This window comes from Anabrus simplex, chromosome 1, assembly GCF_040414725.1.
Source record: "Anabrus simplex isolate iqAnaSimp1 chromosome 1, ASM4041472v1, whole genome shotgun sequence".
NCBI classification, from domain to species: domain Eukaryota; kingdom Metazoa; phylum Arthropoda; class Insecta; order Orthoptera; family Tettigoniidae; genus Anabrus; species Anabrus simplex.
Window position 1 is genome coordinate 1,644,674,691 of NC_090265.1, and position 24,156 is coordinate 1,644,698,846.

The 24,156-nt window shown below is 37.5% G+C and overlaps 1 protein-coding gene across 2 annotated transcripts in view; it reads left to right on the forward strand.

Annotated features, from left to right (window-relative positions):
• The window catches only part of LOC136858652 (heterogeneous nuclear ribonucleoprotein 27C), a 251,789-nt gene that overhangs the window by 145,590 nt on the left and 82,043 nt on the right, over positions 1 to 24,156 (forward strand). For both annotated transcript variants that reach the window (XM_067138366.2, XM_067138367.2), the window contains one exon: positions 21,888 to 21,994. In XM_067138366.2, coding sequence (XP_066994467.1) covers positions 21,888 to 21,994 — 107 coding nt within the window. The remainder of the gene's footprint in view (positions 1 to 21,887; positions 21,995 to 24,156) is intronic.

The following is a 24,156-nucleotide window of genomic DNA, read 5'->3' on the forward strand; positions in this document are numbered from 1 at the left end:
CAAGTGCGAATAATGTATCATGATGCTACACCAATAACCCATAACTGTAGAGTATCTACTGAGTAAAACTTCAAAAAACATAACGTGGCGGCAGCCATGATTAAAAACTGAATCACCTACTGTCTGAAAAGGCCCGCTAAGTGCTTGATCCACCACGAGCCACGCCACAACTCCGGTACATTATTCAAGTTTTAGATGGAGAAATTCTAGAAGGGAAGCTACTCTCTAAAGTCGTTGCTATAACGACTTACTGATCTGAGGAATTTCAACTTATCTGAGTCAAATACGAATGGTCAGACGTGAGCCATTGTAGTCTATACAATTTTTGAATGGATTTTCCTTCACGATAGGCCTATTACCGTATTTCACGGCATAATCGTCGCCACCGCGTAATCGTCGCATCCTTTATTTTCAATACAAAAATCGGACTTTAAACCTTTAATTACATAATCGTCGCACGTCCAAATGGAACTGCAACGTAAGTTGCACATGAATGCGCAATTTAAATACGTGTATGGTTTATGGGCAATTTGGCAACACAGTCACGTTTGCGACATGTTGCACAACGTATAAATAAATAATACCGATATATGTACGACGCATGGCTTACCGGTAAAACTATCGGTAGTTTGACGTGGTCGCGAGACAGTGTACTATTTATTCACCACCTACATATTATGAGTTCCCATTTGAAATACGTAAGGCTGTAAGTTATCGCTTATCGGCAACGTCGCCAGGAAATACCGGCTAGGTAGGTTGAATGGACCTCGAACCAGCCCTCAGATACAGGTAAAATTCCCTGACCCGGCCGTGAATTGAACCCGAGGCCTCCGTGTAAGAGGCAAGCACGCTACCCCTACACCATGGGGCCGGCTCCTGTGTTATTGCGCACGAAGTGAAATCCAAGACGATAACGCAGATTTCCACGGAATTATTCAGCCGAATTATTTACGATGTCTCAGTTGTCATCGCTAGACTCTTATCTTACTACTACGTCATAAGTGTCCGGGCATGGGATGAAAACTTTTATCCAAGCAGTCAAGATAATTATTATCCAATGCTATTAAAGTTTTATTTTATAAACTCGTCAGTAATGTAATGTAAAATCATCAATAACTGGGAAAAAATATTAACCTAATTACCGTATGTTTAAAAGAAATTGAAAAAAATGTATGTTTGTTACTGACGTCTTGGAATACAGTCAACTATACAGTAGATTTACACCGCGCTAGCTAGAGCTCCGGTTTGCGAGCTTTGCGCAAGCGCAGTAGTGTGTCGCAACCAACGAGCTAAACTGATAAATTGTTGCATGCTTCCTTGCTGCCTAACAGTATTGGCTGCTCTGGAATGGACAGATCACAGATGCATTTATTTGTTTCAGATTTACGTGATTACTGTAGACATGTGTGCGTGAGAATTTAAGTTTTTAATTTGTGTTTTGGGTGTTTGCAGAAATAATTTGTTTTAATAGTGAACAATTACGGAAAGTCATTTATATCGCAAAACATTAACGTGTGAAGCATTTATAAGCGATTATGGGTAAATATATAAACTGTTCTGCGGGCTTCAAGCTAAGCGTAATTGCCTTCGCTGAACAGCACGGGAACAGAGCTGCAGAAAGAAATTTTTCTGTGAGTGAAAAGTTGGTGCGTGACTGGCGGAAAGTAAAAAAACAAGCTAAAAAGCATAAACCCTTCTAGACGCGCGTTTAGAGGTCCTAAAACAGGGAAGTTTCCTGTAATTGACAAAGAAGTGTTTAGGTACGTCAGTGAAATACGTAACAATGGCTGCAGTGTATCATATGAAATGTTACAAATTAAGGGACAGGGGTAGCGCGCAAACACAACATACCGGTAACTCAGTTTAAGGCGACTCGTGGGTGGATTAAGGGGTTCATGCGACGACACAATCTGTCAGTGCGAAGGAGAACAACACTAAGCCAAAAGTTGCCTGCTGATTACACGGACAAGATTGTAAATTTTCACCGATTTGTCATACGTTTGCGCAAGGAAACTTCGTACTTTCTTTCTCAAATCGGTAATGCCGATCGGACTCCAATCTTTTTTTATATGCCTCGCAACAGCACTATTGCGCTAAAAGGATCACGGAGTGTATTAATGAAAACCAGCGGTAGTGAGAAGTTGCGATGCACGGCAATGCTAGCCATTACAGCTGATGGGTGAAAGTTGCCGCCTTACATCATTTTCAAGAGGAAAACGATGCCTAAGAATATACAGTTTCCCCGTGGAATTCATGTACGAGTGCAACCAAAGGGTTGGATGGACGTAAAACTCATGCTGGACTGGGTTAAAACTGTGTGGAATAGAATACCTGGTGCACTACTAAAACAACCAGCTCTGCTTGTTTTAGATAGTTTCCGAGGTCACCTCGTGAACGAAGTGAAGCGAATTCTCACTACAAATAAGACACGATAGATAGTCATTCCTGGTGGCCTAACATCTGCTTTGCAGCCACTAGACGTATGTGTTAATAAACCCTTTAAAGACCACTTACGTCGATTTTACGAGTGGATGATGAGCGGCGATCAGCAATTGACGCCCGCCGGAAATATCAGGCGTCCACCCTTGGAGTTGTTATGCTCGTGGGTGAAGAAGAGTTGTGATCTTATACCACCTAAACTAGTCTCCAAGAGCTTCAAAAGGACTGGGATTTCGAATGCAATAGACAGTTCCGAAGATGACGCAGTGTGGCAGGGAGACGAAGAATCTGATACTGGTATTAACAGAGGCGAGGACGGTGCATCAGATAGCGAAACCTGCGATAGCGACACCGAAGATTTGGAATAAATTGCGTACCGGTAAGTCCACATTTCACAACAAAGCGATAATTTTTTGCAAGTGTAATATTTTAACTTTAATACTCAAATTAATGACAAATTAACTTAATACGTTCATTTTTATTTTCCGGTTGGAAAAACGTTCGCCGAATTGTTGCGAAAAATTATGAATTTTGTTTTAGACTATTTTAATTATTTTGATGTATAAACGCGAGTATTACGTGCATCTTAAATTTGTACCAAATACAGTTTAGTTATAAATACATTTTTTGAGTAATGCAAGTACTGGTATTTAATATTCATCGTATAATGGTCGCACCCTACAATTTTTTTCGAAAATTTTGGTATAAAAAGTGCGACGATTATGCCGTGAAATACGGTATATTCTGATAGCACAGTATTGACGGGATATCTTTAAGTCTTGTTTTGTTCTGCTTGAGACAGAAAATGTGATTAAAGATATTTTCTCCCATAAATACACACAAATTACTGGACAGGTAATACTATTGTTGCTCTCAGTTCATTCAGTCTCGAAATCAGGATCTCCATTAAGTCCATCTATGTCATCCACAATGTCAGAATCTGCTTGAAGATTCTGGTAAAATTGTTTGGCATCTGCAGGTATTAAGTGCATCAGCAAACCAAAGTCTCTTAGTTTGGCTTCAGAGATAGGTTTTCCTTTTGGCCACAAAGGTATTAATGCGTGAAAGGGAACTATACTTTCCTGTGGTCCTCCCTGTCTTGACTTATTTAGATTTACTCCCTGAGATTCACCATCAAATTCTAGAGAACGATTCTCGGACACAACCTTCTTAGCAAGCTGCATTAGTAGCACTGTCCTTCTCCTTACTTTTGGAAGTACTTGCTACATCGCTGAACTTCGTCATTTGATAAACCACTCAATGTATCACCGCGTAAAAATGTCAGCACTATCGAAAACGCGGGCTCACTCGCTGTCATTCGCGCGCAATGTGAGGAATGTGGTGCTTGGTCTAATGGTGCAAACTGGAATGTCGCATAGTCTACTGATGCAATTTACATTTTTACTGATTCCCGGCTTGTTGCTTATGTTTTCTGTTTACTAACAACTAACGGCCTCTTGTAATGCAATGGGGAATTTTTTATAAATAGTTCAAGCCTTCCTCTACAAGATGGCGCTAAAATCTCAATTTTCGTCAAATGGCGCTTAGTCTACTGATGCATAACGGCATCCAATTGTGAATTATACTGCATCATTTTTTTAACCTCAAGATCTACAGCAAGAGTGCACAAGAACCTCTACATGAACTTCTATTTTTAATTCAAGGAAAGTTTCATAAGTGTGACAATTGTGTTGACTTCTTGCCATTTTTGTGTAGGCTGATGACATGGACCTATGTCGAAACAGGTCCCATAACATTAAATATGTTGCTACATTAATTCGTGCAACAATATTATTGTATTGAATAGGCGGAACATCTTTCTCTTTTTAGCATTGTAACTATTAGTTCAACACGGATCAGTGATGAAGTTTTTAACTTTAAATACAGTAGTGAAACCAGTAACGTAGATCCGTTAACACCTTTGAAAAAAAATCCATTAGTCCGTTGTACTTCCTCTTAAAACAAAAATTCACCACCACCACTGTTTGTGGTTAACTTTCCTCCCTTCATGTTGAAACTTCTTGTCAGTACCACGCAGCCGAGTTTCGTAAATGGAGGTTATCATCCGCGACTTCTAGGCTCTCTTATGTGACCGGTAATTGACACCCGAGGAACAGCGAGGCTGTGCCGATTTTCTGATCACTAAAAGTTTGAGTTTTTCAGTTCCCGTCATATTAGTTCCCAGCTTCACTGTAATCCTTTCTTTACTTGAGGCGTCATAGTATCAAAACCGGCCAAGTCACTGAAGGCATATTTTTCAGTATAGATGAAAAACCTGTAGAGACAAAGCAACGGTAGCCACAAAAGATTTTTTTTTCATAGTTATAGCCTTAATGGAAAAGTATTTAAGTTCCGCTGTTTTGAGAAATCTTACTTATAATGAGCCCATCTTCTTTGTTAATATAAATTTTGACTTTGCTGTTTTAGTTGCCATTTTGTATAATTTTAGGCTTTTGTCTGAAACTGTATTCAATTTAAACCCCAAACCCTTGTGAAAAAAGGCTATTTAATGAAAATAAATTGCCATTATAATTACTTTTCTTTATTGCAATATAAGAATAGCATTTCAGCACACACGGGATAATAATATATATATATAGGAAGAACATCAGAAAGCTGAGGAGAATACAAAGTAGGATTTCTCTCACTAAAAGTTGTAGTTCACTTAGATCTTGAACACAGTAAAAGAAAATGATCAGCAATATAATAATCACTTATATTAATAGAATCATTATTAAGATAGGTACTGGTCACATATACTAAGTAAAATGCTTGTTTTAAGCCTTCAGTTTGCTCTTATTTATAATACAATGTCAGGCACTTCATGTGGACTACTGATGCAGACTTCAGAGACGGTTTTGGAACTCTTATGACTAGTGAAAGCTGTTTCAGTTGCTAATATTATAGTTTTATAAAACTGCAATGATGGATGATCTTGCCTGTTGAGCCAAAGTGGTTCTGCAAGGGGTTTTAGAGACAGGAAGAGTAATGCCTTTGATCACTGTGTGAGGTGTCATTTGAGCCAGCGATTTTCCTCTTTTACACAGACGTCGATACTTCCCAAGATCATTATTGTAAAATACCTCACCTTTTACACGAGCAGAATTTTGTGCGAGAAACTTGGTTAATCTGTCGTATAATAAAATGAAATATTATTGTTGCCACTCTCGCAATCGTTGTTGTGATTTCCAATGTGATGTGGGGAGTTTCATCTATTGATGTTTCCATTATGTAGGACAAGGTATGAAAATACATTTTTCAGTTCACCACTCGGAAAAATATACACGTTATACTACATAATGACAAAATACGACACACAGGAAATAGAATTGTTTTGTGCAAATGACATTAGAAGCATGCGAATACGTAAGTCAGTGTTGCAAACGAACAAAATACGAAATATTATGACTTCAAAGAATACACTGTACAATATAACGAACGATTTTGCCTAATGATATTGCATTGTTGCATAATATGACAACACTAGATTCCAGAGAATAATGGTGCAACACGACATGGCCGGTTTTGAATTCACTGCCTGCATGACTTGGCCCATTCTGTTGCATGACCAAGAATTCAGTGCTCTGTAATGTTAAGACATGGACGATTTCAAAGCATGTTCTTGTTTCACCTGATAGTACTATACTTCTACTTCACGTTAATAACCTTAACTCATTTTCGTAGATTTTGTGATTTGGCCGGTTTTGATACTAGGCGCCTCACTTGTTAACTGTTCCTCACAAACCACAAATGCTGTATCGCACAGTTAATGTTGCACAAAATTTGAGTTAGAGTATTTTTTTGCTTTAAGGGAGGAAATGTTTGCTTCGAGAAATTGAGAAATTTGTGTAACCGAATTTCGAGTGATAGAGAAATAAATGCACGTGAAGAATAGGACATTACAAGTAATGAAAATGATTTTTTCCATATTGAAAGAATCTTAATATAAGAAATTTATTTTAACTTCAACCTATTCAATACAATACAAGATGTTAACGTATTAGTTACACATCGTTAAAATTGTTGAGACATGTTTCGCTCTGTGGGGCATCATCAGTCATAAATACCTGAAAATTCTCCAGACGTTTGGTTGGAAATTATAAAAATATGTTGCATGAGTGAATGCATTAAAAAACATTTACAAGATCGTATCATTAACAAAATATCAAATATGGACAGTATTGACAATAATGGTAGTTTAAAGTCTTATTTGATGCTAAATTCGAAGACAGTTTAAAGATTTATGTACAAACGTTGTGAATTAATACAGAATACATATAATTACAATTGCTGTACATGAATTTTATATTGTAAAATGTTGTGGAAAAGTATTCCAAATTCGTATTAATTTACATTAATTTTTTTTTTTTTAAACTCAATATTACGTTCCTGACGTTTAATCAGAATTAGCTTCAAGATGTGAGATGTTGTATGTGATATGACCAGCTCATGTAAAAATGTTGCATTACGTCGTAATTCAACTTGGATGTCTATGTTGACTACATTTTAGACTCAAACAAATTAGTTCGCCGAAGTGTCCATGGGCGAATCACCTCCGTTGGACATACTACGAAGACGGAGTGCCTAGTGCATGTAAACAAGTTACTTGATTAAAAAATGAACCTATATTGAAACAAGTTAAAATTATGGCTTGAATGAGGGTGGTTGAAATGTCGTTAAATCTTCCCAATTGAATAGTGTTTTTACGTTTTTCCGTGTGTTTCAGTTGTTGGAATATGGGATGTCAGTTAATTGGTTGAACGGGTGACAGTCGAAACGTTGTGTGATGTAATTGATGTTGGGCTGTCTTTATGTATGTGATAAGATCTTGTAAATGTTTTTTAATGTATTCACTCATGCAACATATTTTTATAATGTCCAACCAGACGTCTGGTAGAATTTTGAGGTATTATGACTGATGATGGCCCACAGAAGGGGCGAAGCATGTCTCAATTATTTCAATGATGCTTAACTAATACGTTAACATCTTGTACTGTATTCAATAGGTTGAAGTTAAATTTCTTGTATTAAGAATACGACAAACGGCCGGAAAATTTAAGTTGCTTCGAGATGCTGAAATAGTGTGAATGATAAGCATACCTTAACTTGTCTGCAGATTTCCTGAATTCTTGCTATTTCCTATTTTGTATCAATATAACCTCTACTACGAACAGTACTGTTCCCTACGATAAATTCTTAATGTGCTTGTGTAATTGCAATCTCATTTGCAAGCGTATTTGATTCTTTATTTGGCAAGCGTATTGTTCATATTCTCAGTGTATCATGTTTCGCGCGCTCTATTGCAATGTGTATGCTTTACAGCTAGAAATTCGGGACGACAATCCTCCTACATGCAAGAGAGGCTAGAGACTCCATTAATTGGGATGAAATAATGAGTTTGTTATTCTGTTGTTCTTGCCATGTTAACATTTCTTTGCGTACTTTTGTTGGAGTTGTAGGCCACATGTTTTTTCTTGCGATTCTATGCTTTTCTTCCTGTCGAAGTCTTACGTTAATAATATGCGAGGCATATTGATTTGTTTTTTATGTGGTAGTTTTATGTATTTCAGTGCATTTGTGTTCATTCTTACTTCATAATTTTAATGACTTCAATGTATTTCAGAGAGATGTGTTAGTGACAGTTTCTGGTGTTCTCTCTTTAGGTTATGACAACATACCATGACAAATCTTATCTGCAAGTGCTCAGTGATGCCTATAAGATTGAATTTCCATTCATATTACAGCCTAATAAAGGATACTATTGTGCATTTTATTCCATGTGTCAGTGTGATGTACATTCGTATGTATGCCATAAATGAGAATGATTAGGTACATTTTCTTGTAACCATTTCATACCTGCCAAGTATCCCGGTTTTTCCATAAAGTGTGCAGATTTTGAGTGTGTTTTACGTTGTACGGATGAACAACATTATTGTATGGATATTTAATATCCGCGCTTGGTTTCGCTTTCTGCAGTCAAATAGTATTTGTTTAAGTTTCGATAGTAGCTGGTGATACGAGGTGCAGTGTTCAAACTTGGACCGGTAAATGTATCGATAACCACATCACCGTGCTTTTGTCACCTGTTCGACCTCAACTGCTTCGTCATTCAATGAGGTGTTCCCAAACACATAGCAGGCTGCGATTTTGAAGAAAAGAAATCTGTGAACAATAGCAGGCTGTGAATTTATATAAAACAACCTTAGTAACTGCGTTGTGCTTCGTAGCAACTGAAAAGCTTAGTTTGTGTATGTGTGTAACATTAGCGGTAGTTCTGTAACTCGTGGAATTGTGTGACGAATTTCGAAGCGATCTAGTATCTCTAGTAGTGGTCGTAATGAGTTAACTAAGAAACAATAGTATTGGTCTTTTCGTGAGACATACGATCAAGGAAAGTGTTCCCAATGTTAATTGAAAACAGATGAGCACCCATCAAGATGTAACTTTGTGTATTTAATTTAATTTACATATACAGTAAAACCTCGATGCATCGTTTTTCCTGGGGCGGAGGGAAAATGACGACTGATGCGGGAAAACTATAAATGCGGGCAACATAAAAAGTAGGAGGAAAGCAAAATAATTAAATATGGGTACTGTATTGGGACATTTGTCGTTATGTAAATATATTATTATAATGATTATGATTAGAACAATAATGGCGCATGGCCTCCAGAGACGGGTGCAGGTCTTTCGTGTTGTCGCGTGATGGGCGATCCACGCGCATATGAAAATGCGACCCTACCCAAGATGATTTCTGTTTAATTCGGCAAAGAGATAGCCCCCGCACCGTTAGAATTAACCAAGGCGAGTTAAAACCCTCGACCCAATCGATACCCCTTGAACCAAAGGTCAACACGTGCTAACCATTTAGCTCATGCTATACATAACGGTATCAAAATATTGCAACAATGATATAGGCCTACAATATGAAAATAACAAGCGTTACTTTTACGGTGTTTCGTTTCACTTTTCTCCACACATTTCAAAATTGAAAACCCTTAAGTTCAGTTTTATTATTGAAATTTAAAGGTATACATGGATATTACAGCAATAACCTGTATTTAGGAAGAGATTCCATAGACCCTTTGTGAGTGATACGTTACATACCCAACACCGCGCGGCTCCCGCAGCCAGGGAGTAATTCTTCTTGGAAGGTGGGCTCAGCCGGGGAGTAATCTGTACTCCCTACCCGCAGCTTGGCTCAATGTAATACACGTCAGAAATTCAACGCTGCGCATTTGAATGATGTTATAGTGGCTTATGCATAGCTGCAAACTTAGAAACTAGTTAAATGCCTAGGCTATAAGTAAAGACTATTTGTCTGGCTTGGTTAGCTCTAGCTTGTAACAAGACTATTGGGTAGACGGCAACGAAGCGGTCATCAGGACTCTAGCATTCCACACACTCCACAAGGTGCATGGTGATTAATCACCCTGTGAGTAATTAAAACGAATCTGGCGCACTGCGCGATTTCCTCTTTTTCTTCAACGAAGTTGGCAGGCCTAGCCAGCCTATACCAACGCAGAAGATGGTGGCAAATTAGATTTGATCGAGGAGAACCGTTGGCACCAGGAGGCTCGTAGTGAGATTGCGGGTGTATAACCTGTGCACAGCACTCCAGCCTAGAAGATCCTTGTTCAAGACTAGCAACTCCAAATCACGTGTACATTCTCACGTAACAGGTTGCCGCTATTATATGCTAAGAGTATTGAGCAGTTTCTCTAAATTAAAAATAATATTTCGTCTATTGATGCGATAAAACGTTATTTCGGAAAACGACGGATGCGGGGAAATTTAACATGAATGTATTCAGTCCCAGAAATGTTCCATATAAACTAAACGATTAATCCGGAAAAACGGCAGTTCCGAGAACGTTGCATCGAGTTTCTACTCTATTTGACTTGCATTAGTGTTGCTTATAATTCCCCCTTGCCGTCCTTTGTTATGTCTCAAGAAGTTTACGCATGCGGGTGTTCTTAAAATTTTTCCGCCTGAGGATCTTTCGGATTTCTTTTCAAAAGTTGGCAGGTATGCCTTTTTAATGTTTTCTTGGTTTAAGTTTTTAAAATTAATGGCCAGTTCACATTGTTACTGTAGATATGTATGCATTTTATCGTGTCCTTTTTCACTGAGACCGTGGTGCCTATACGTGATGAAGTCCAAGAATTAAAATTCTTCCTATTTTTGATTTCTAAAAGTTAGCAGGTATGGATATGGTATTATCTTTCACCTGTATAGCATAGGAATGAAAATAAAGGTGTGTAGTGTCGTCAGTCAGCAAGGTTGGCATTTTGTAACGTAGGCTTAGTGTATGAATTTACGAAAAAGTAATTTGGGGGGAAGATAAATACAAAAATGTAATAAGACGTTGAAAGTGCTGTACTATAAAAAAAAATTTCACATGTTTTCCTGTTCATTTCCAGAAATTCTAGCTGAAAAACCATTTTATACTTCTGTGGTTAAATAATGTACCTACCGAAAAGATTTAAACTTTGTTCAGATTCAAAAATAAGTTCAAATAGCTAAGAAATTGTGTAGTCCTTACTCATCTTGCTTCATTGTGTCCAAATTCAGTTTTTAAAATATTTGAAATTTCCGCTGCATATTATTAGTGAATGGTGTACAGTATGAGTCTCTCACAATTACGTTATGATTGAAAACTAGCCACTGGGCATTTGGGTATATATGTTACCATGAACAGAAAGTTGGAAACAATTTGTATTTCAGGCGTAATTGAAGTTAGCTTCCAAGTGCAAAATATATGCGTTAGCACCACATAGTTCATGCTTTTACATTGGAGTTTAATGAACCTTCTTGTGCATTGTACTGCATTTTGTGCATATTTGGGTAGTGTACAGCTTTGAGCACTTGTTTTTCCCTTTTAAGAACTTGAAATGGGTCATTTCTTTAAATATTAACATCTAACCCGCTATCACCTGTTTCAGTTTGACCCCAAAGGTTTGTGACTCCGTGTATTAATTTATCTGTGCACACCTGGGAATACTAAATGCGGTAGCCCATTAGTTTTATTCCATACTAGCCCATGTACCTGTGCTTTGCTACGGAATTCTACACTGTAAACAGATTTCTCGTAAGTAGTGTACATGATGTAAGATTATATTAAATAGCATAGTTCTTAACCTTACTCCAGAAACGCAACGAATCACCATACGCCTTTTATGAAGTTTAGCAAGTCTTCAGTGTAATGGCAGGCCCTCTTGCCTACTATCAGTCACAAGCAAGATGGGGAGTTTTCATTATGAAGGTAGGCCCACTTGCCTACTGCCAGTCAGAATAGAGTTGGGCATTTGTCATACTGGCAGACGCTCACTCTCCACCTGCCTTTTTCAGCATCAGAAAAAATATTTGTGCTCTTTCCAACTGACGTCAAGAAAGGCCATTACAATGTCGTCGGTAGGAAGGTCAGGATTAAAAGTAATGTTGCCATTTGAAATACTCGATCAATTGAAAAACCACATGTTTTCTCATTTTTAACGAACAGTACTGCACTTGATATAGATGTCGATTCCCATATTGGTATTACAGTACTACAGTGCCGATCTAGCAGTCCCAAGTTCCAGAGCTTGAATTAACAGGTCACAGGCAGCTGCGAACTTTCCTCTGCCATTATTCTGTTCATTGTGCACATTGCTCATTCAAATCGGTGCCTCAGCGAAGGGATTGAATAGCTGGAATACTATTACGAAACAGTGTGTTACGTACCAGTGGTAGTTACCAGCAAATTTATGAGCCAGAGGAATGTCGTGCTAAAGAAGTTATCTAACTCCCCAGCTACTTTCCACCAGTATTCAAACAGGATGTTATACTCGGTACGCAACAGCAACCCCATCTATCTGAGATGAGAGGTAGCAGAAGGCACTAAGCATATCACAACAAACAGTGGTTAATGTAATGTTATTGTTGACCAATTTTATGAGCTTTCTATATTGTAGGCCTTCACATCTTGTTTTCTTCCGACTCTGTGATATTAGGGCATCAAATGTAAAGTGAGTTGTCCTTTCCTTCACAGTGTCGGGCCCCTTCCATTTTTCCTCAGTGATTATTGTTATGTAGGGGATGGTTGCCCTGTTGTTCTTCCTCTTAAAACAATAATCACCACCACCACTAATCTTACCATAGTCGGTACGGTAAAATAGAATAAGGTATAAATGTTCGGAAATTGTATTCTCTGACGAATGTAGTACGTTCCGATAGTACCCTTAATATAGGTAATTAAAAATTAAAATTTTAGGTGCCTCCCCGTAAACCACCATTTCAACCAGGATGGATAATATTATTTATAGTGTAGACTGTAGTTCCTTATTTCCTGACGTTACATACCGATTTTCATTAAGTTCTGTTTACCAATTTTGTTCATGGCTCAGTGTTGATATGGACTTAGCAACAAAAATCTAATATATGAGTATCTCTATCATAACTGGTAAGTTATAAATGTATAAGACATAAGTGATCAAAAATGTAATTCTATATTAGTTTAGTTATGTAGTATTTATCGATAACACCACAAATAAGTACTGAGAATTAATTTTAGGCCTTCCTGTAAACTACCATTTCACTCAGCATAAATAAAATCATTTATGGCGTAGATTGTAGCAACTTATTCCCAGACGTTGCATACCAATTTTCATTTAATTCCCTTGAACAATTTTCTCGTGCTGCGCGCACATACATTTATAGAGATCGACAGAAAAGATGGAAAATTAAAAATGCTTTTCCTGGTTGTTATTGTAGACACAACAGATATAGAAATACCATTCTTTATTTCTTAGCAATGTGCAGACAAAACTCTTATTTTATATATCGTACTTACGCAAATAATCTCTGCATATTTGTAAGAACATTTCGAGGCATGAAATTGGGGTGTGGGTTTTATTTGCGTCAAGGTTGCCAACACGCTCCTGGCTCATCTTGCTTTCGATGCTGAGTGTACAGTTATGCTTTGTGCAACCGTAGATGGAAGAACACTGTCCCAATATGTCATATTTAAACGGAAAACAATTCAGTCTTTTAATTCTAAACTGACTAATTAAAAAAAATAGTACTGTATTTTACAGAGTAATTTAAATTCAAAATTTCTTCGCATCACAATAGAGCGTCCTCCGGAACGTGCAGGGGTATCCTTCCTCACTTTCACTCACTTCGGTGTGTCTATAGTGTGTGTCATAGTTGAAAATAGTGAAATCTTAATTCTTTTGTGTTCAGCATTTTAAGGAACACCACAATATCGCGTAGCAGGCAGTACGCTGAAAGGCAGAATCTGCGAAAACTGGCGAGGGTTCATTTCTGAATTACACGATGGCTATTAATTCAAAATCACATAATTGGAAGTCCGATTTCTGTATTACAAAGACTTTGAATTAACAGTGTTGTACTTGTATCGCAAAACTAAAGTCAGATTTTGCCGGTGTCTCTATTTCAAGTGTTTACATTGCACAAAAAGAATTATCCACCACCGGTCATGTTACTGTCCAGTAAAAAGAGACCACGTGTGAGACGTGTTTTAGACATGGAGTGCGACGAACTTGTAAGTAATTTAGAAGAGGATTGTAGTGATCTAAGAGACAACAAATTTTCCCATCTACAGGGAATCGAGCAAGTTCAGATTAATTAAATACCTGTCACGTAAGTAGGCCTACTTGTTCATTTTCATGGAAAATACCATATTTCTTAGCAGTGATAATGTATTTTTATCAGCTCAGGCAAAGCAGCTATATCCGTAAATTTACACATTCATTTTTGCGTAAAGACTACGTGGACCTCGCGGAGTGATACGAAATGTTTGTTTATGCCTATGTTACTCTTTCGATGGAAGGAATTTTAGTAAATCTTTTTTCTAAACAAGCCTTTCTAGAATGATGGTGCGAGCATCATGATGCCGGGGCTTATTCGGGTAAATACAGTATTATATAGATAGTGAGACCTACTGGAGGATAACTAACATTTCATGATGAATTTCCTCTCCTTCCCTTTGCCTTTGTGAACTTTATGTAGATAATCTTCGTTCCACATGACATAAACTCTAAGGTCCTTGGAGGGAATCCCATTACTTGCTGTTGGAATCTTGGATTGAAGAAACTGTGAAATGACAAGATACAAAAATAATGTTGCCTTGCCTCTGGAGAGGCATTGTGTATACATACATACATACATACATACATACATACATACATACATTATCATTATAGACTGTTATGCCTTTCAGCGTTCAGTCTGCAAGCCTCTGTGAATTTACTAAACGTCGCCACAATCCTCGATTTGCAACTAGTGTTGTGGCCTCATTTAGTTCTACACCTCTTATCTTTAAATCGTTAGAAACCGAGTCTAACCATCGTCGTCTTGGTCTACCTCTACTTCTCTTACCCTCAATAGCAGAGTCCATTATTCTCCTCGGTAACCTATCCTCGTCCATTCGCCTCACATGATCCGACCACCGAAGCCAGTTTATGCGTACAGCTTCATCCATCGAGTTCATTCCTAAATTAGCCTTTATCTCCTCATTCCGAGTATCCTCCTGCCATTGTTCCCACCTGTTTGTACCAGCAATCATTCTTGCTACTTTCATGTCTGTTACTTCTAACTTATGAATAAGATATCCTGAGTCCACCCAGCTTTCGCTCCCGTAAAGCGAAGTTGGTCTGAAAACAGACCGATGTAAAGATAGTTTCGTCTGGGAGCTCACTTCCTTCTTACAGAATACTGTTGATCGCAGCTTGATTCAATCTCACTATATTACCATCCTGGGAGAACACACAACCTAAATACTGGAAATTATCGACCTGTTCTAGCTTTGTATCACCCATCTGACATTCAATTCTGTTGAATTTCTTGCCTACTGACATCAATTTAGTATTTGAGAGGCTAATTTTCATACCATACTCATTGCACCTATTTTCAAGTTCCCAGATATTAGACTGTAGGCTTTCGGCACAATCTGCCATTAGGACCAAATCGTCAGCATAGGCCAGACTGCTTACTACATTTCCACCTAATTGAGTCCCTCCCTGCCATTTTATACCTTTCAGCAGATGATCCATGTAAACTACGAACAGCAAAGGTGAGAGATTACAGCCTTGTCTAACCCCTGTAAGTACCCTGAACCAAGAACTCATTCTACCATCAATTCTCACCGAAGCCCAGTTGTCAACATAAATGCCTTCGATTGCTTTTAATAATCTGCCTTTAATTCCATAGTCCCCCAGAATGGCGAACATCTTTTCCCTCCGTACCCTGTCATAAGCTTTCTCTAGATCTACAAAACATAAACACAACTGCCTATTCCTCTCGTAGCATTTTTCAATTACCTGGCGCATACTGAAAATCTGATCGTGACAGCCTCTCTGTGGTCTGAAACCACACTGGTTTTCATCCAGCTTCCTCTCAACGACTGATAGCACATCTATATCATCTGATGGCCAAGCAGGCATCAATCTTTGGTAATGAGACAAAGTCTGTCATAGTGCATTGGCACTGCCGGTGGCTACAATTAGCCTACGCAGTGGCCTCCACGGTATGCACAAGCCATGTGTCTTGGTAGGTGTGCTAGGTACGAACTGATGAGCCCAGCCTAGCACATGTGGGCGAAACGCTGGCAACCAGGAATGAGTTAGCTGGAAAATTTATAATGTCCAATAACGGACCATTTATATTGGTATTATTGCTTCCTAATGTCGACGAGAGTTCTGTAGTGCACATAGGGTAAAAGTGACACCAAAAATGATATATCACATTCAATATAACCGCTTGAGTGCGTAAATATTGATAACGAAAAAATCAGGGCGTGGTTCGTCGCTTGTAATAACGAATGCATCAGTGATACGGTTCTCGCTGTAACCGAAGGATATTGCATAGTTTAATATGTGAATTTTCAAGGGACAGGAAAAAGCTGTTGTAGTAACGGCGTTCTCGCTATGTGCCGTACTGGCTATAGCGGACTTCTACCATATTGACCTGAAAATATATGACTTAGTATTACTTTAAAATTAAATGTCTTTCTCCCGTATTCATGCCAAAACTGTTGGGTCAGTTGTACTGAAATTTAGTATGGATATATCTAGTATTTAGACACAGGCCTTATCTAATTTTTAAAATTGACAGTTTCAAAAGGCAGTTATTAATATGGCGAACTCGCAATTATCCGGGCTAATCGCCGGACATATTCGCACGGACGACTGAGAACCCGGATAATACGTTTGTGTTATTGTGCATTATAACGCACAGTGAAACTTGTAATAATACAGATCATACGATATTGTTTGAAAGTGCAATAATTTCAAACAGTTAACATATTCAGTAACCACTTTTATCAATAAAGTGTGCTAATATAAAAATTACCTCTGTTAGTAAAACACTTGAGGTACAAAAGGCGTATGAACCGTTGGTTTTTGTCGCTTGGCAAAAAATAATCTGATCATTTGCTTTAGGTACATTTAAGTTCTTTCATATACAAATACGAATGTTCTGAAGTGCTAAAACATCACAGCAATTCAAACCTCACTGTTAGCATAAGTTAAAACCCTTCCTTTCGCTCGGTAGCCTTGACTGCTATCACAGAACACCAACCAAGAACAGCTATACAGTACATTGTTTATGCTCGACAGAAGGCTATCGCCGAGGTAGCAAATTAAGTCGAGAGCGCACTCAAATTTCAGGCGTGTGGTTTATACATATTCAAAATGCGGTGGCCAAAATAAAGGATATAAATAAATAATACAATAAACTTCGGGGTGCATGGATAACCCGCAAACTGGATAACCTACACCCAGATAATTGAAAGTTTGCTGTAGATTGGTATTTATTAAACTTGCAGTGTTTTATGTACTAAAAACAAAATGAGTGGATGGTTAATCTTGTCACTAAACGAAGCCCATCAAGTGGACTTAACATTTTTTTTTTTCAACATGAGAGGTCATATGCATTAACTTCAAAACACTAATAGCTTTTGAGGAAATTAACTATTTTACATAAAGCCCATCTTTTTATTCATTATATGTATAAATGACATAATCTTTGTAGCACTGGCTCTAAACGTCATTTCAAACTATTTTCATGCACAGCAAACTCTTCTTCAAAAATGTATATCCTTTTTAACATTATTTTTTGATAGGTTTTGTGCATAAAGCATGTTTTCATGACACATGATGTGAAGATGTAGCACACCCTCCAAAATGACAATTGAGATCACCTTTACTGCCTACAGTGCAAATCATAGTGCTTTAAATTACTGTCCTGACCTGATCTGATTCTTCAGAAGACTTTAACCAATGTAGGATGGTTATCATATTAGCTGCTGTCCTCAGAGGCCTGAGTTCGATTACTCGTCCTGCCAGAGATTGAAGATCGGCAGGTGGGCTGGTATGTGATAAATACGTTCAGTTCGTCTCCATTGGAACATGAAATTTAGTACTATGTAACCGAATGTGTTGTACGGGCTATATAGAAGAGATCGCAGGTTCAAAACTCTCCATTGGCAGCCCTGAAGGTTATTTTCCTTAGTTTGCCATTGCTTGGCAGTGAATATAATAAATCCCTCCCTTTTGGTGTATGTGGCAGACCTCTGAAGATCAGGACAAATTGTTCCAAAATGGACGCAACCTATTATTCTACGGACATTATCCCAAGATATAGAATTGCCAATACTTGCAGTTTGGTTGACAGTTACCAGACTGTCTTATGTTGGACTCAAGGAAAAAGCCCCTTACATTATCTCTTGAAAATTGAAATGTATTTGAGACTGTACCTCCCTATACATTTCAGTGATTGTATCAAACTGTTTCTTCCGGGAATCCTGTCACTGTGGTAATAGAGTTTTTATGGTACATAACTTCTGGTTGTGATTCACTCCTAAAACTTGAGGTCAGGCAGTGTCCTTGTCAGTGGTTAATCATGGCGTCTCTCACATCGGCTTTAGACGGAGTGTTAGTGATAGTATTTCCAATGTGGCTGCCATGCGTAGACATTGTTCAACAATAAATGTAGACAAACAAAGTTTATAAAATCAATTAATCACAATTGAGCAGGGCCAGAAAGAAGTGGATTTTTATTTTTCGTGATATACAGTATAAGTTCGCTATAGAGAGAAACCTATTGTAACGACATTTAATTATTTTGCCCCTTGGAAATTCCTATGTCAATCTGTGCAATACCCTTCGGTTACAACAAAAACTCTTTTACTGATTCATCTATTATTACGAGCAAATGAGGGAGTTTTTTTTTTTTTTTGTTCTCCTGTCGATGTTTGGACACTAGCATTTACATTGAACAAAATTTAGCATCTCCTGTTATCAATTTCTTGCTAGATGCTTGAAAGAGTTTTTACCAATTTTCAAACGTGCTGTTTATGTTGATTATAATCTACTGAAGACTCTGACTGGTGTAAGCAAACTTTGAAGTTAGAAAGAAAAAAATGTTAGGGGACATGTTCTTGCATTAAGTTCATAAATAACTTGGCTGACATTTCATAACTCCTTTGAAATAAAGTCTGAAGAAAATGATTGCTTAATTTTAATACTGTTTCCTGAACTACAAATAACAATAGATGATCTCAGAAACAAAACAGAACAAATTAAGATACTTCAAGACACACCCTGCAGGCTACGGACCAAGATCAATAAAAGGTCTAATGGGAGGGTATTTTCAGCAGAACAGAATGAAGAAAATATTGAGCTGATAGGAAATCAAGAAATCGTTTGTGTGGTTTACTAGAGTGGTCCAATGTGGGCCAAAAAATGTAAAATATTTTATTATAAGCTTGTGGCACTGCACACATATTACATAAGAACATGAAATATAATACATACTCAATTACTAGACACATTTCTCGACAAGACATCGCATCTCAGCGCACGACCCAATACCACTGCTTGGTTGTGGTGAGACGGTATTCATATATCTGGTGGTGACGTTCTAATGTCTTCAGGGTGTGCTTTGAATAGGAGAATTCAACTTTTGCCTTCCAAAAATATTTGCAGACACGCTGGAAGCACAATAGGAGCAGAGGCTGTTGCATATTCTGAGGCTAGTCGAAAGCTCACCTGCCTGACTTACTCATTCCTTCTAGGAGATACCGGAGTGGAACTTCCTGAGGACTGGCAGTTGCATGAGCAAGTAACAATATTGTTATGTGTGAGCCAGGATATGTTATTTGTTACTGACTGTTTGACAGTTCATGGATGACTGAAAAATACTTTCTATCGATTATAAGTTCTTAGTCCTTAATAGAGTAGTACATTTCTTTTATATATGTATTATCTGTAAATTAATTATGTGGTTAAGTGTAAGACAAGGCCACGAGCTCTAACTTCGCCACTGCTAAAGTCAATAAATAAATGAATTAATAATAAATAAAACTTTTTTTTTTTTTTTTTTTTTTTTAATTTATTTATTATATGATGTGAGACTTTACAAAGGTGAAAAATGAGAGTATCCTCCTAATTCAATACAATAAATATTCCGTCATTAGACGGAGTAAACAAATTCAAACATGTTTCGGCTTGTTAGTCATCTTCAGTGTAAAATGAGGGGAGATTTGAAATAATTTACATAATATAAGTTGAAAAAATGCTAAAAGAACATAATAAAGGAGCAAATAATAAAACAAACAAAAGAGAGCCTAGACGGAAACAAAATTAGTACATATATACAATATTTACATCAATATGCGGAGCAAAAAACAAATCAACTGCGACAAAATTCAGTGAAAAGGTGTTCATTTAAAATAATTGTAACTAAAAACTGTGTTAACCTAAGAACCTAAAAACAAAGGTTAACACAGTTTTTAGTTTCAATTATTATTTTAAATGAACACCTTTTCACTGAATTTTGTCGCAGTGATTTGTTTTTTGCTCCGCATATTGATGTAAATATTGTATATATGTACTAATTTTGTTTCCGTCTAGGCTCTCTTTTGTTTGTTTTATTATTTGCTCCTTCATTATGTTTTTTAGCATTTTTTCAACTTATATTATGTAAATTATTTCAAATCTCCCCTCATTTTTCACTGAAGATGGTTCAAACGACCCAAAACATGTTTGAATTTGTTTACTCCATCTAATGACGGAATATTTAATGTATTGAATTAGGAGGATACTCTCATTTTTCACCTTTGTAAAATGAAAACCGTCAATACGGAATGATTCTAAGTTAATGATTTTAAGTTAAATTGAAATAATAAATATGGTAGTTCAACCTACTCAATACCTGAATTCAATTTTCCACGCCTTACAAAGTTCCTACCCACATTTTGTACCTCCGGTAACCCACCCTCCTAACCCACCCTAAACTACCCCTCCTTCATCCCTATCTCATCCTTTCTCACCACCTTTTAACTTTAAACCCTTTTAATCTTTTCTTATCCACTAATCTTCTTTCTTTATTAACTTATCGTATTTTTCTTTTCACCTCTATAAAAAAAAAGCTACATTGCCACCTTCATTTTGGGCCCTTACCTTCAAATTTAAACTCGTGCCTTGCGTCCGCCAACTTTGACTACTTCAATCATGACCTGAATTTTGTTTATTCAAGAAATAGCACACTGTGCATACACGTTTTCATTTGTTTCCGGTATTGCGCTTTTTACCATTTTTTTCTATTCACTATTTTTTCACGTCAACTGTTCTAAAAATCTTCAAAATCATAACTACGTATTCAATTATATTGAATCGTATTATTTTGTGAACGAAGCAAATACTTGATCATTAATCTACCCTTCAATCTCCGTCAGCGTATGAAACTACAGCACTTGACGTTGTAAACACCACGCCGATCTTCTGGAGCTTGCAAGTTACTTCGGTTGAGCTGCTCGTCTCCGGCTTCTTCATGACTTTAGATCTTCATATTTGGATTGTGTTGTGACTTTGTGCCTGACAGTGTATGCAGTCTGGCTCATTTAACTGTTCTCTGCTTTTCGTGAACATTGTGAGACAGTGCCAAACATTGCGTGTACCGTGCTGATGCTCGGAAGATTTCGCATTACTTCTTATAAGTGACTTACATTCCAGTCTGAATTTTACAGTGGCTACCCCCGTCATATTTATATCGCCTCTTCAACTGATATTGTGTGGACTTGTCCGTTGACTTCTTTCTTACTTATGCAATGTTTTTCTAGTTATAATCGGCTGATGATGACCCAGACTGGGGTCGAAACCGGTACCATTTCCACTTTTAATTAAATAAGAATGTAATCTCTACATCTCTTATTTACTTGTATTGAATAGGTTGAACTACCATATTTATTATTTCAATTTACCTTTGATACTTTTCAATACGGAACAATGAAATTTTTATCTTTGAATAGATTTACATTTGACTGCAACATGTTTTCAGGAACTACTAGCATGAGATGCTGTATGTTATTTTTTTTTGCAGATTTCTATCATTAATGCATAGTTTACCCAGAAACATCAGGAGTACTTTCATTTTTTGTTTATAAGGTCCTGGTGGAACTCCTGCTGGTCCTGGTCCCGCTGCTCCTGGTGGAGCTGCAGCGCCAAAAGGAGGCAGTGATTATGGAGGTTATAGCAGTTACGGAAATTACCAGGTGAGTTTGTTCTCTTAGCAGAATATCTGAATTGGTTTTACTCAATTAGTTTTCCCATAGAAATAAATTTTGATACATCACTCATTGGTGGAGTGTAGTGGTTGCAGGATCTTCAGTACTGCTTATGTTTGTCACTGGTCTACAATAAACTATATTTCAGGTCTCCGAGATCAGTATGTAAGGTCTATCAACAGTGCCTGAGGAAATTTATGTATAAGTCTTCAGTCAAGAATTTGTAAAAATAGGCAGTTAAATTTTAAGAAATTGAAAGGAAAGTAGTGACGTGGCTGATGTACTAGATATAGCTATGAAATTTCTAGGAAATACCATGTGGAAAGATGGGAAATGAAATAAAGTGAAGTCACGTTGTCAGCCTAGTGTTTCAAAATGTGAAATAATGCATAGATAAATTGACTTACAAATTGAATTATTCTAGGTAAGTAATAGGAGTGGTCTCTGGAGAGGCGTTATGTAGGTCTTTCAAGTTGGTGCCTGATATGTTACCAGCACGTTACTGAGGCTGGGGCCCTATCTAGGTTAAATTCTAATGCTGAAAATAACGCACTCACCCAGCTCTCATTGGAATTAACCAATGAAGGTTACAATTCCCGACACAACTGGAAATCGAATCAGAGATGCTTGGGACTCAAGGCCAGCATGCTAACCACATAGCCATATCCAGACATTACTATAGATAAAGGTTCATCATCTTTTTAGATTTTCGAGTTTCGACTGGGTAAGGACAAATATAGTTCATCTGTTTTTCATTCCATCACTCCCCATCCAACACCTATTCCAGTGCAGGTTGTGTTGCTGGTTTTTTTTTTTTTTATAAATCCATCGTAGTCATGGTCGTCATCGACGCCTCTTTATCATTGGCCTTTTCATCCTTTTTTTGGTATTTTTTCATCACTCGTCCTTTTAATTTGTCCAGACAAACTAAGCCTGCTGCTATCTCTTGACTTTTTGACTTAATTTTTTTTTTCTGTATTTCTTCATTCCTCACATTTTCATATTTTGAACATGTTGAAAATTACATTTCTATATTAATGAACTTGACCCTTCGGTTTCTGTTAGATCTGTATTGACCTTAATGGTTAAACAACCTATACAGTTGTTTAAAATGTAAAAGCAGTGCTTGCTTTTCTCGCATTGTGTATGCATTATATTACTATATTGCATGTATAGCGTCGTTCCGAGCCGTAGGAATCTCTTCCTTAGTTCAGTGGCGTGTTTCTTCACGTTCACAGCCTTGACGATCACTTTTTGCAGGTTATCAGGAGCAAAACCTTTCAAGAATTACGTTAAGAAATATACAGTAGAACCTCAATAATTCGAAATCGGTTAACTCAAAATCCTGCCTAATTCGAAGGAGGTCTCGTTCCCGGAAACATGAGATACAGTTTTGCATGTTATTTAAATTGCTTAATTCGAAATACGGATAATTCATAATTCGAAGTACAATGTCTGCCCCATTACCGAAATTTAGACTTTTAATTTGAAACTGCCTTTACATTTTAAAACAGTAGTATGTTACAGAGTAATTTCAACTCGAAATTTATCCGCGTCATAATAGAATGAGTGTTCCGGAACGTGGAGGGGTACCGTAGCTTTCCGCATTCACGCTCACTTCGGTGGACCTACAGTGTGCTTCACATGATTACTAAGTTGAATGAAATCGGAATTCTTTTGTATTCAAACTTTTAAGGAACGCCGTAATATCACGCAACGGGCAGTGTGCGGAAAAACAGAATCCGCAAACACTGGCGATGCCGACAGTTGACGAAAGAAAACGTGGCTCATATAATAAATTCGTAGGCACCGAACAATATTGTCATTGCCAATGAAATTGCATTGCTTTATTTTAATGCGAGCACAAACGATCATATGGTTTTAAAGGAGAAAGTGCCCGCTAGGGAATCGTACAAGTGTGAGGATGGGGGTCATTGTAGTGCGTTGCAGTGCACATGGAAGCAAGAAACTTTATCCCCTCGTCATGGGAAAGATCGATAAGCCACAATGTTATGGGCGTCGGGCACTTTCCATGCCAGTACAAAGCATCTAAAAATGCAAACAGTACAGAAATCCAAAAAATTACGCATTTGTACAGGGGAACCAGCATACTTATCCTCGTCTTTGAGTTGTGTGATATTTTTCTTTTG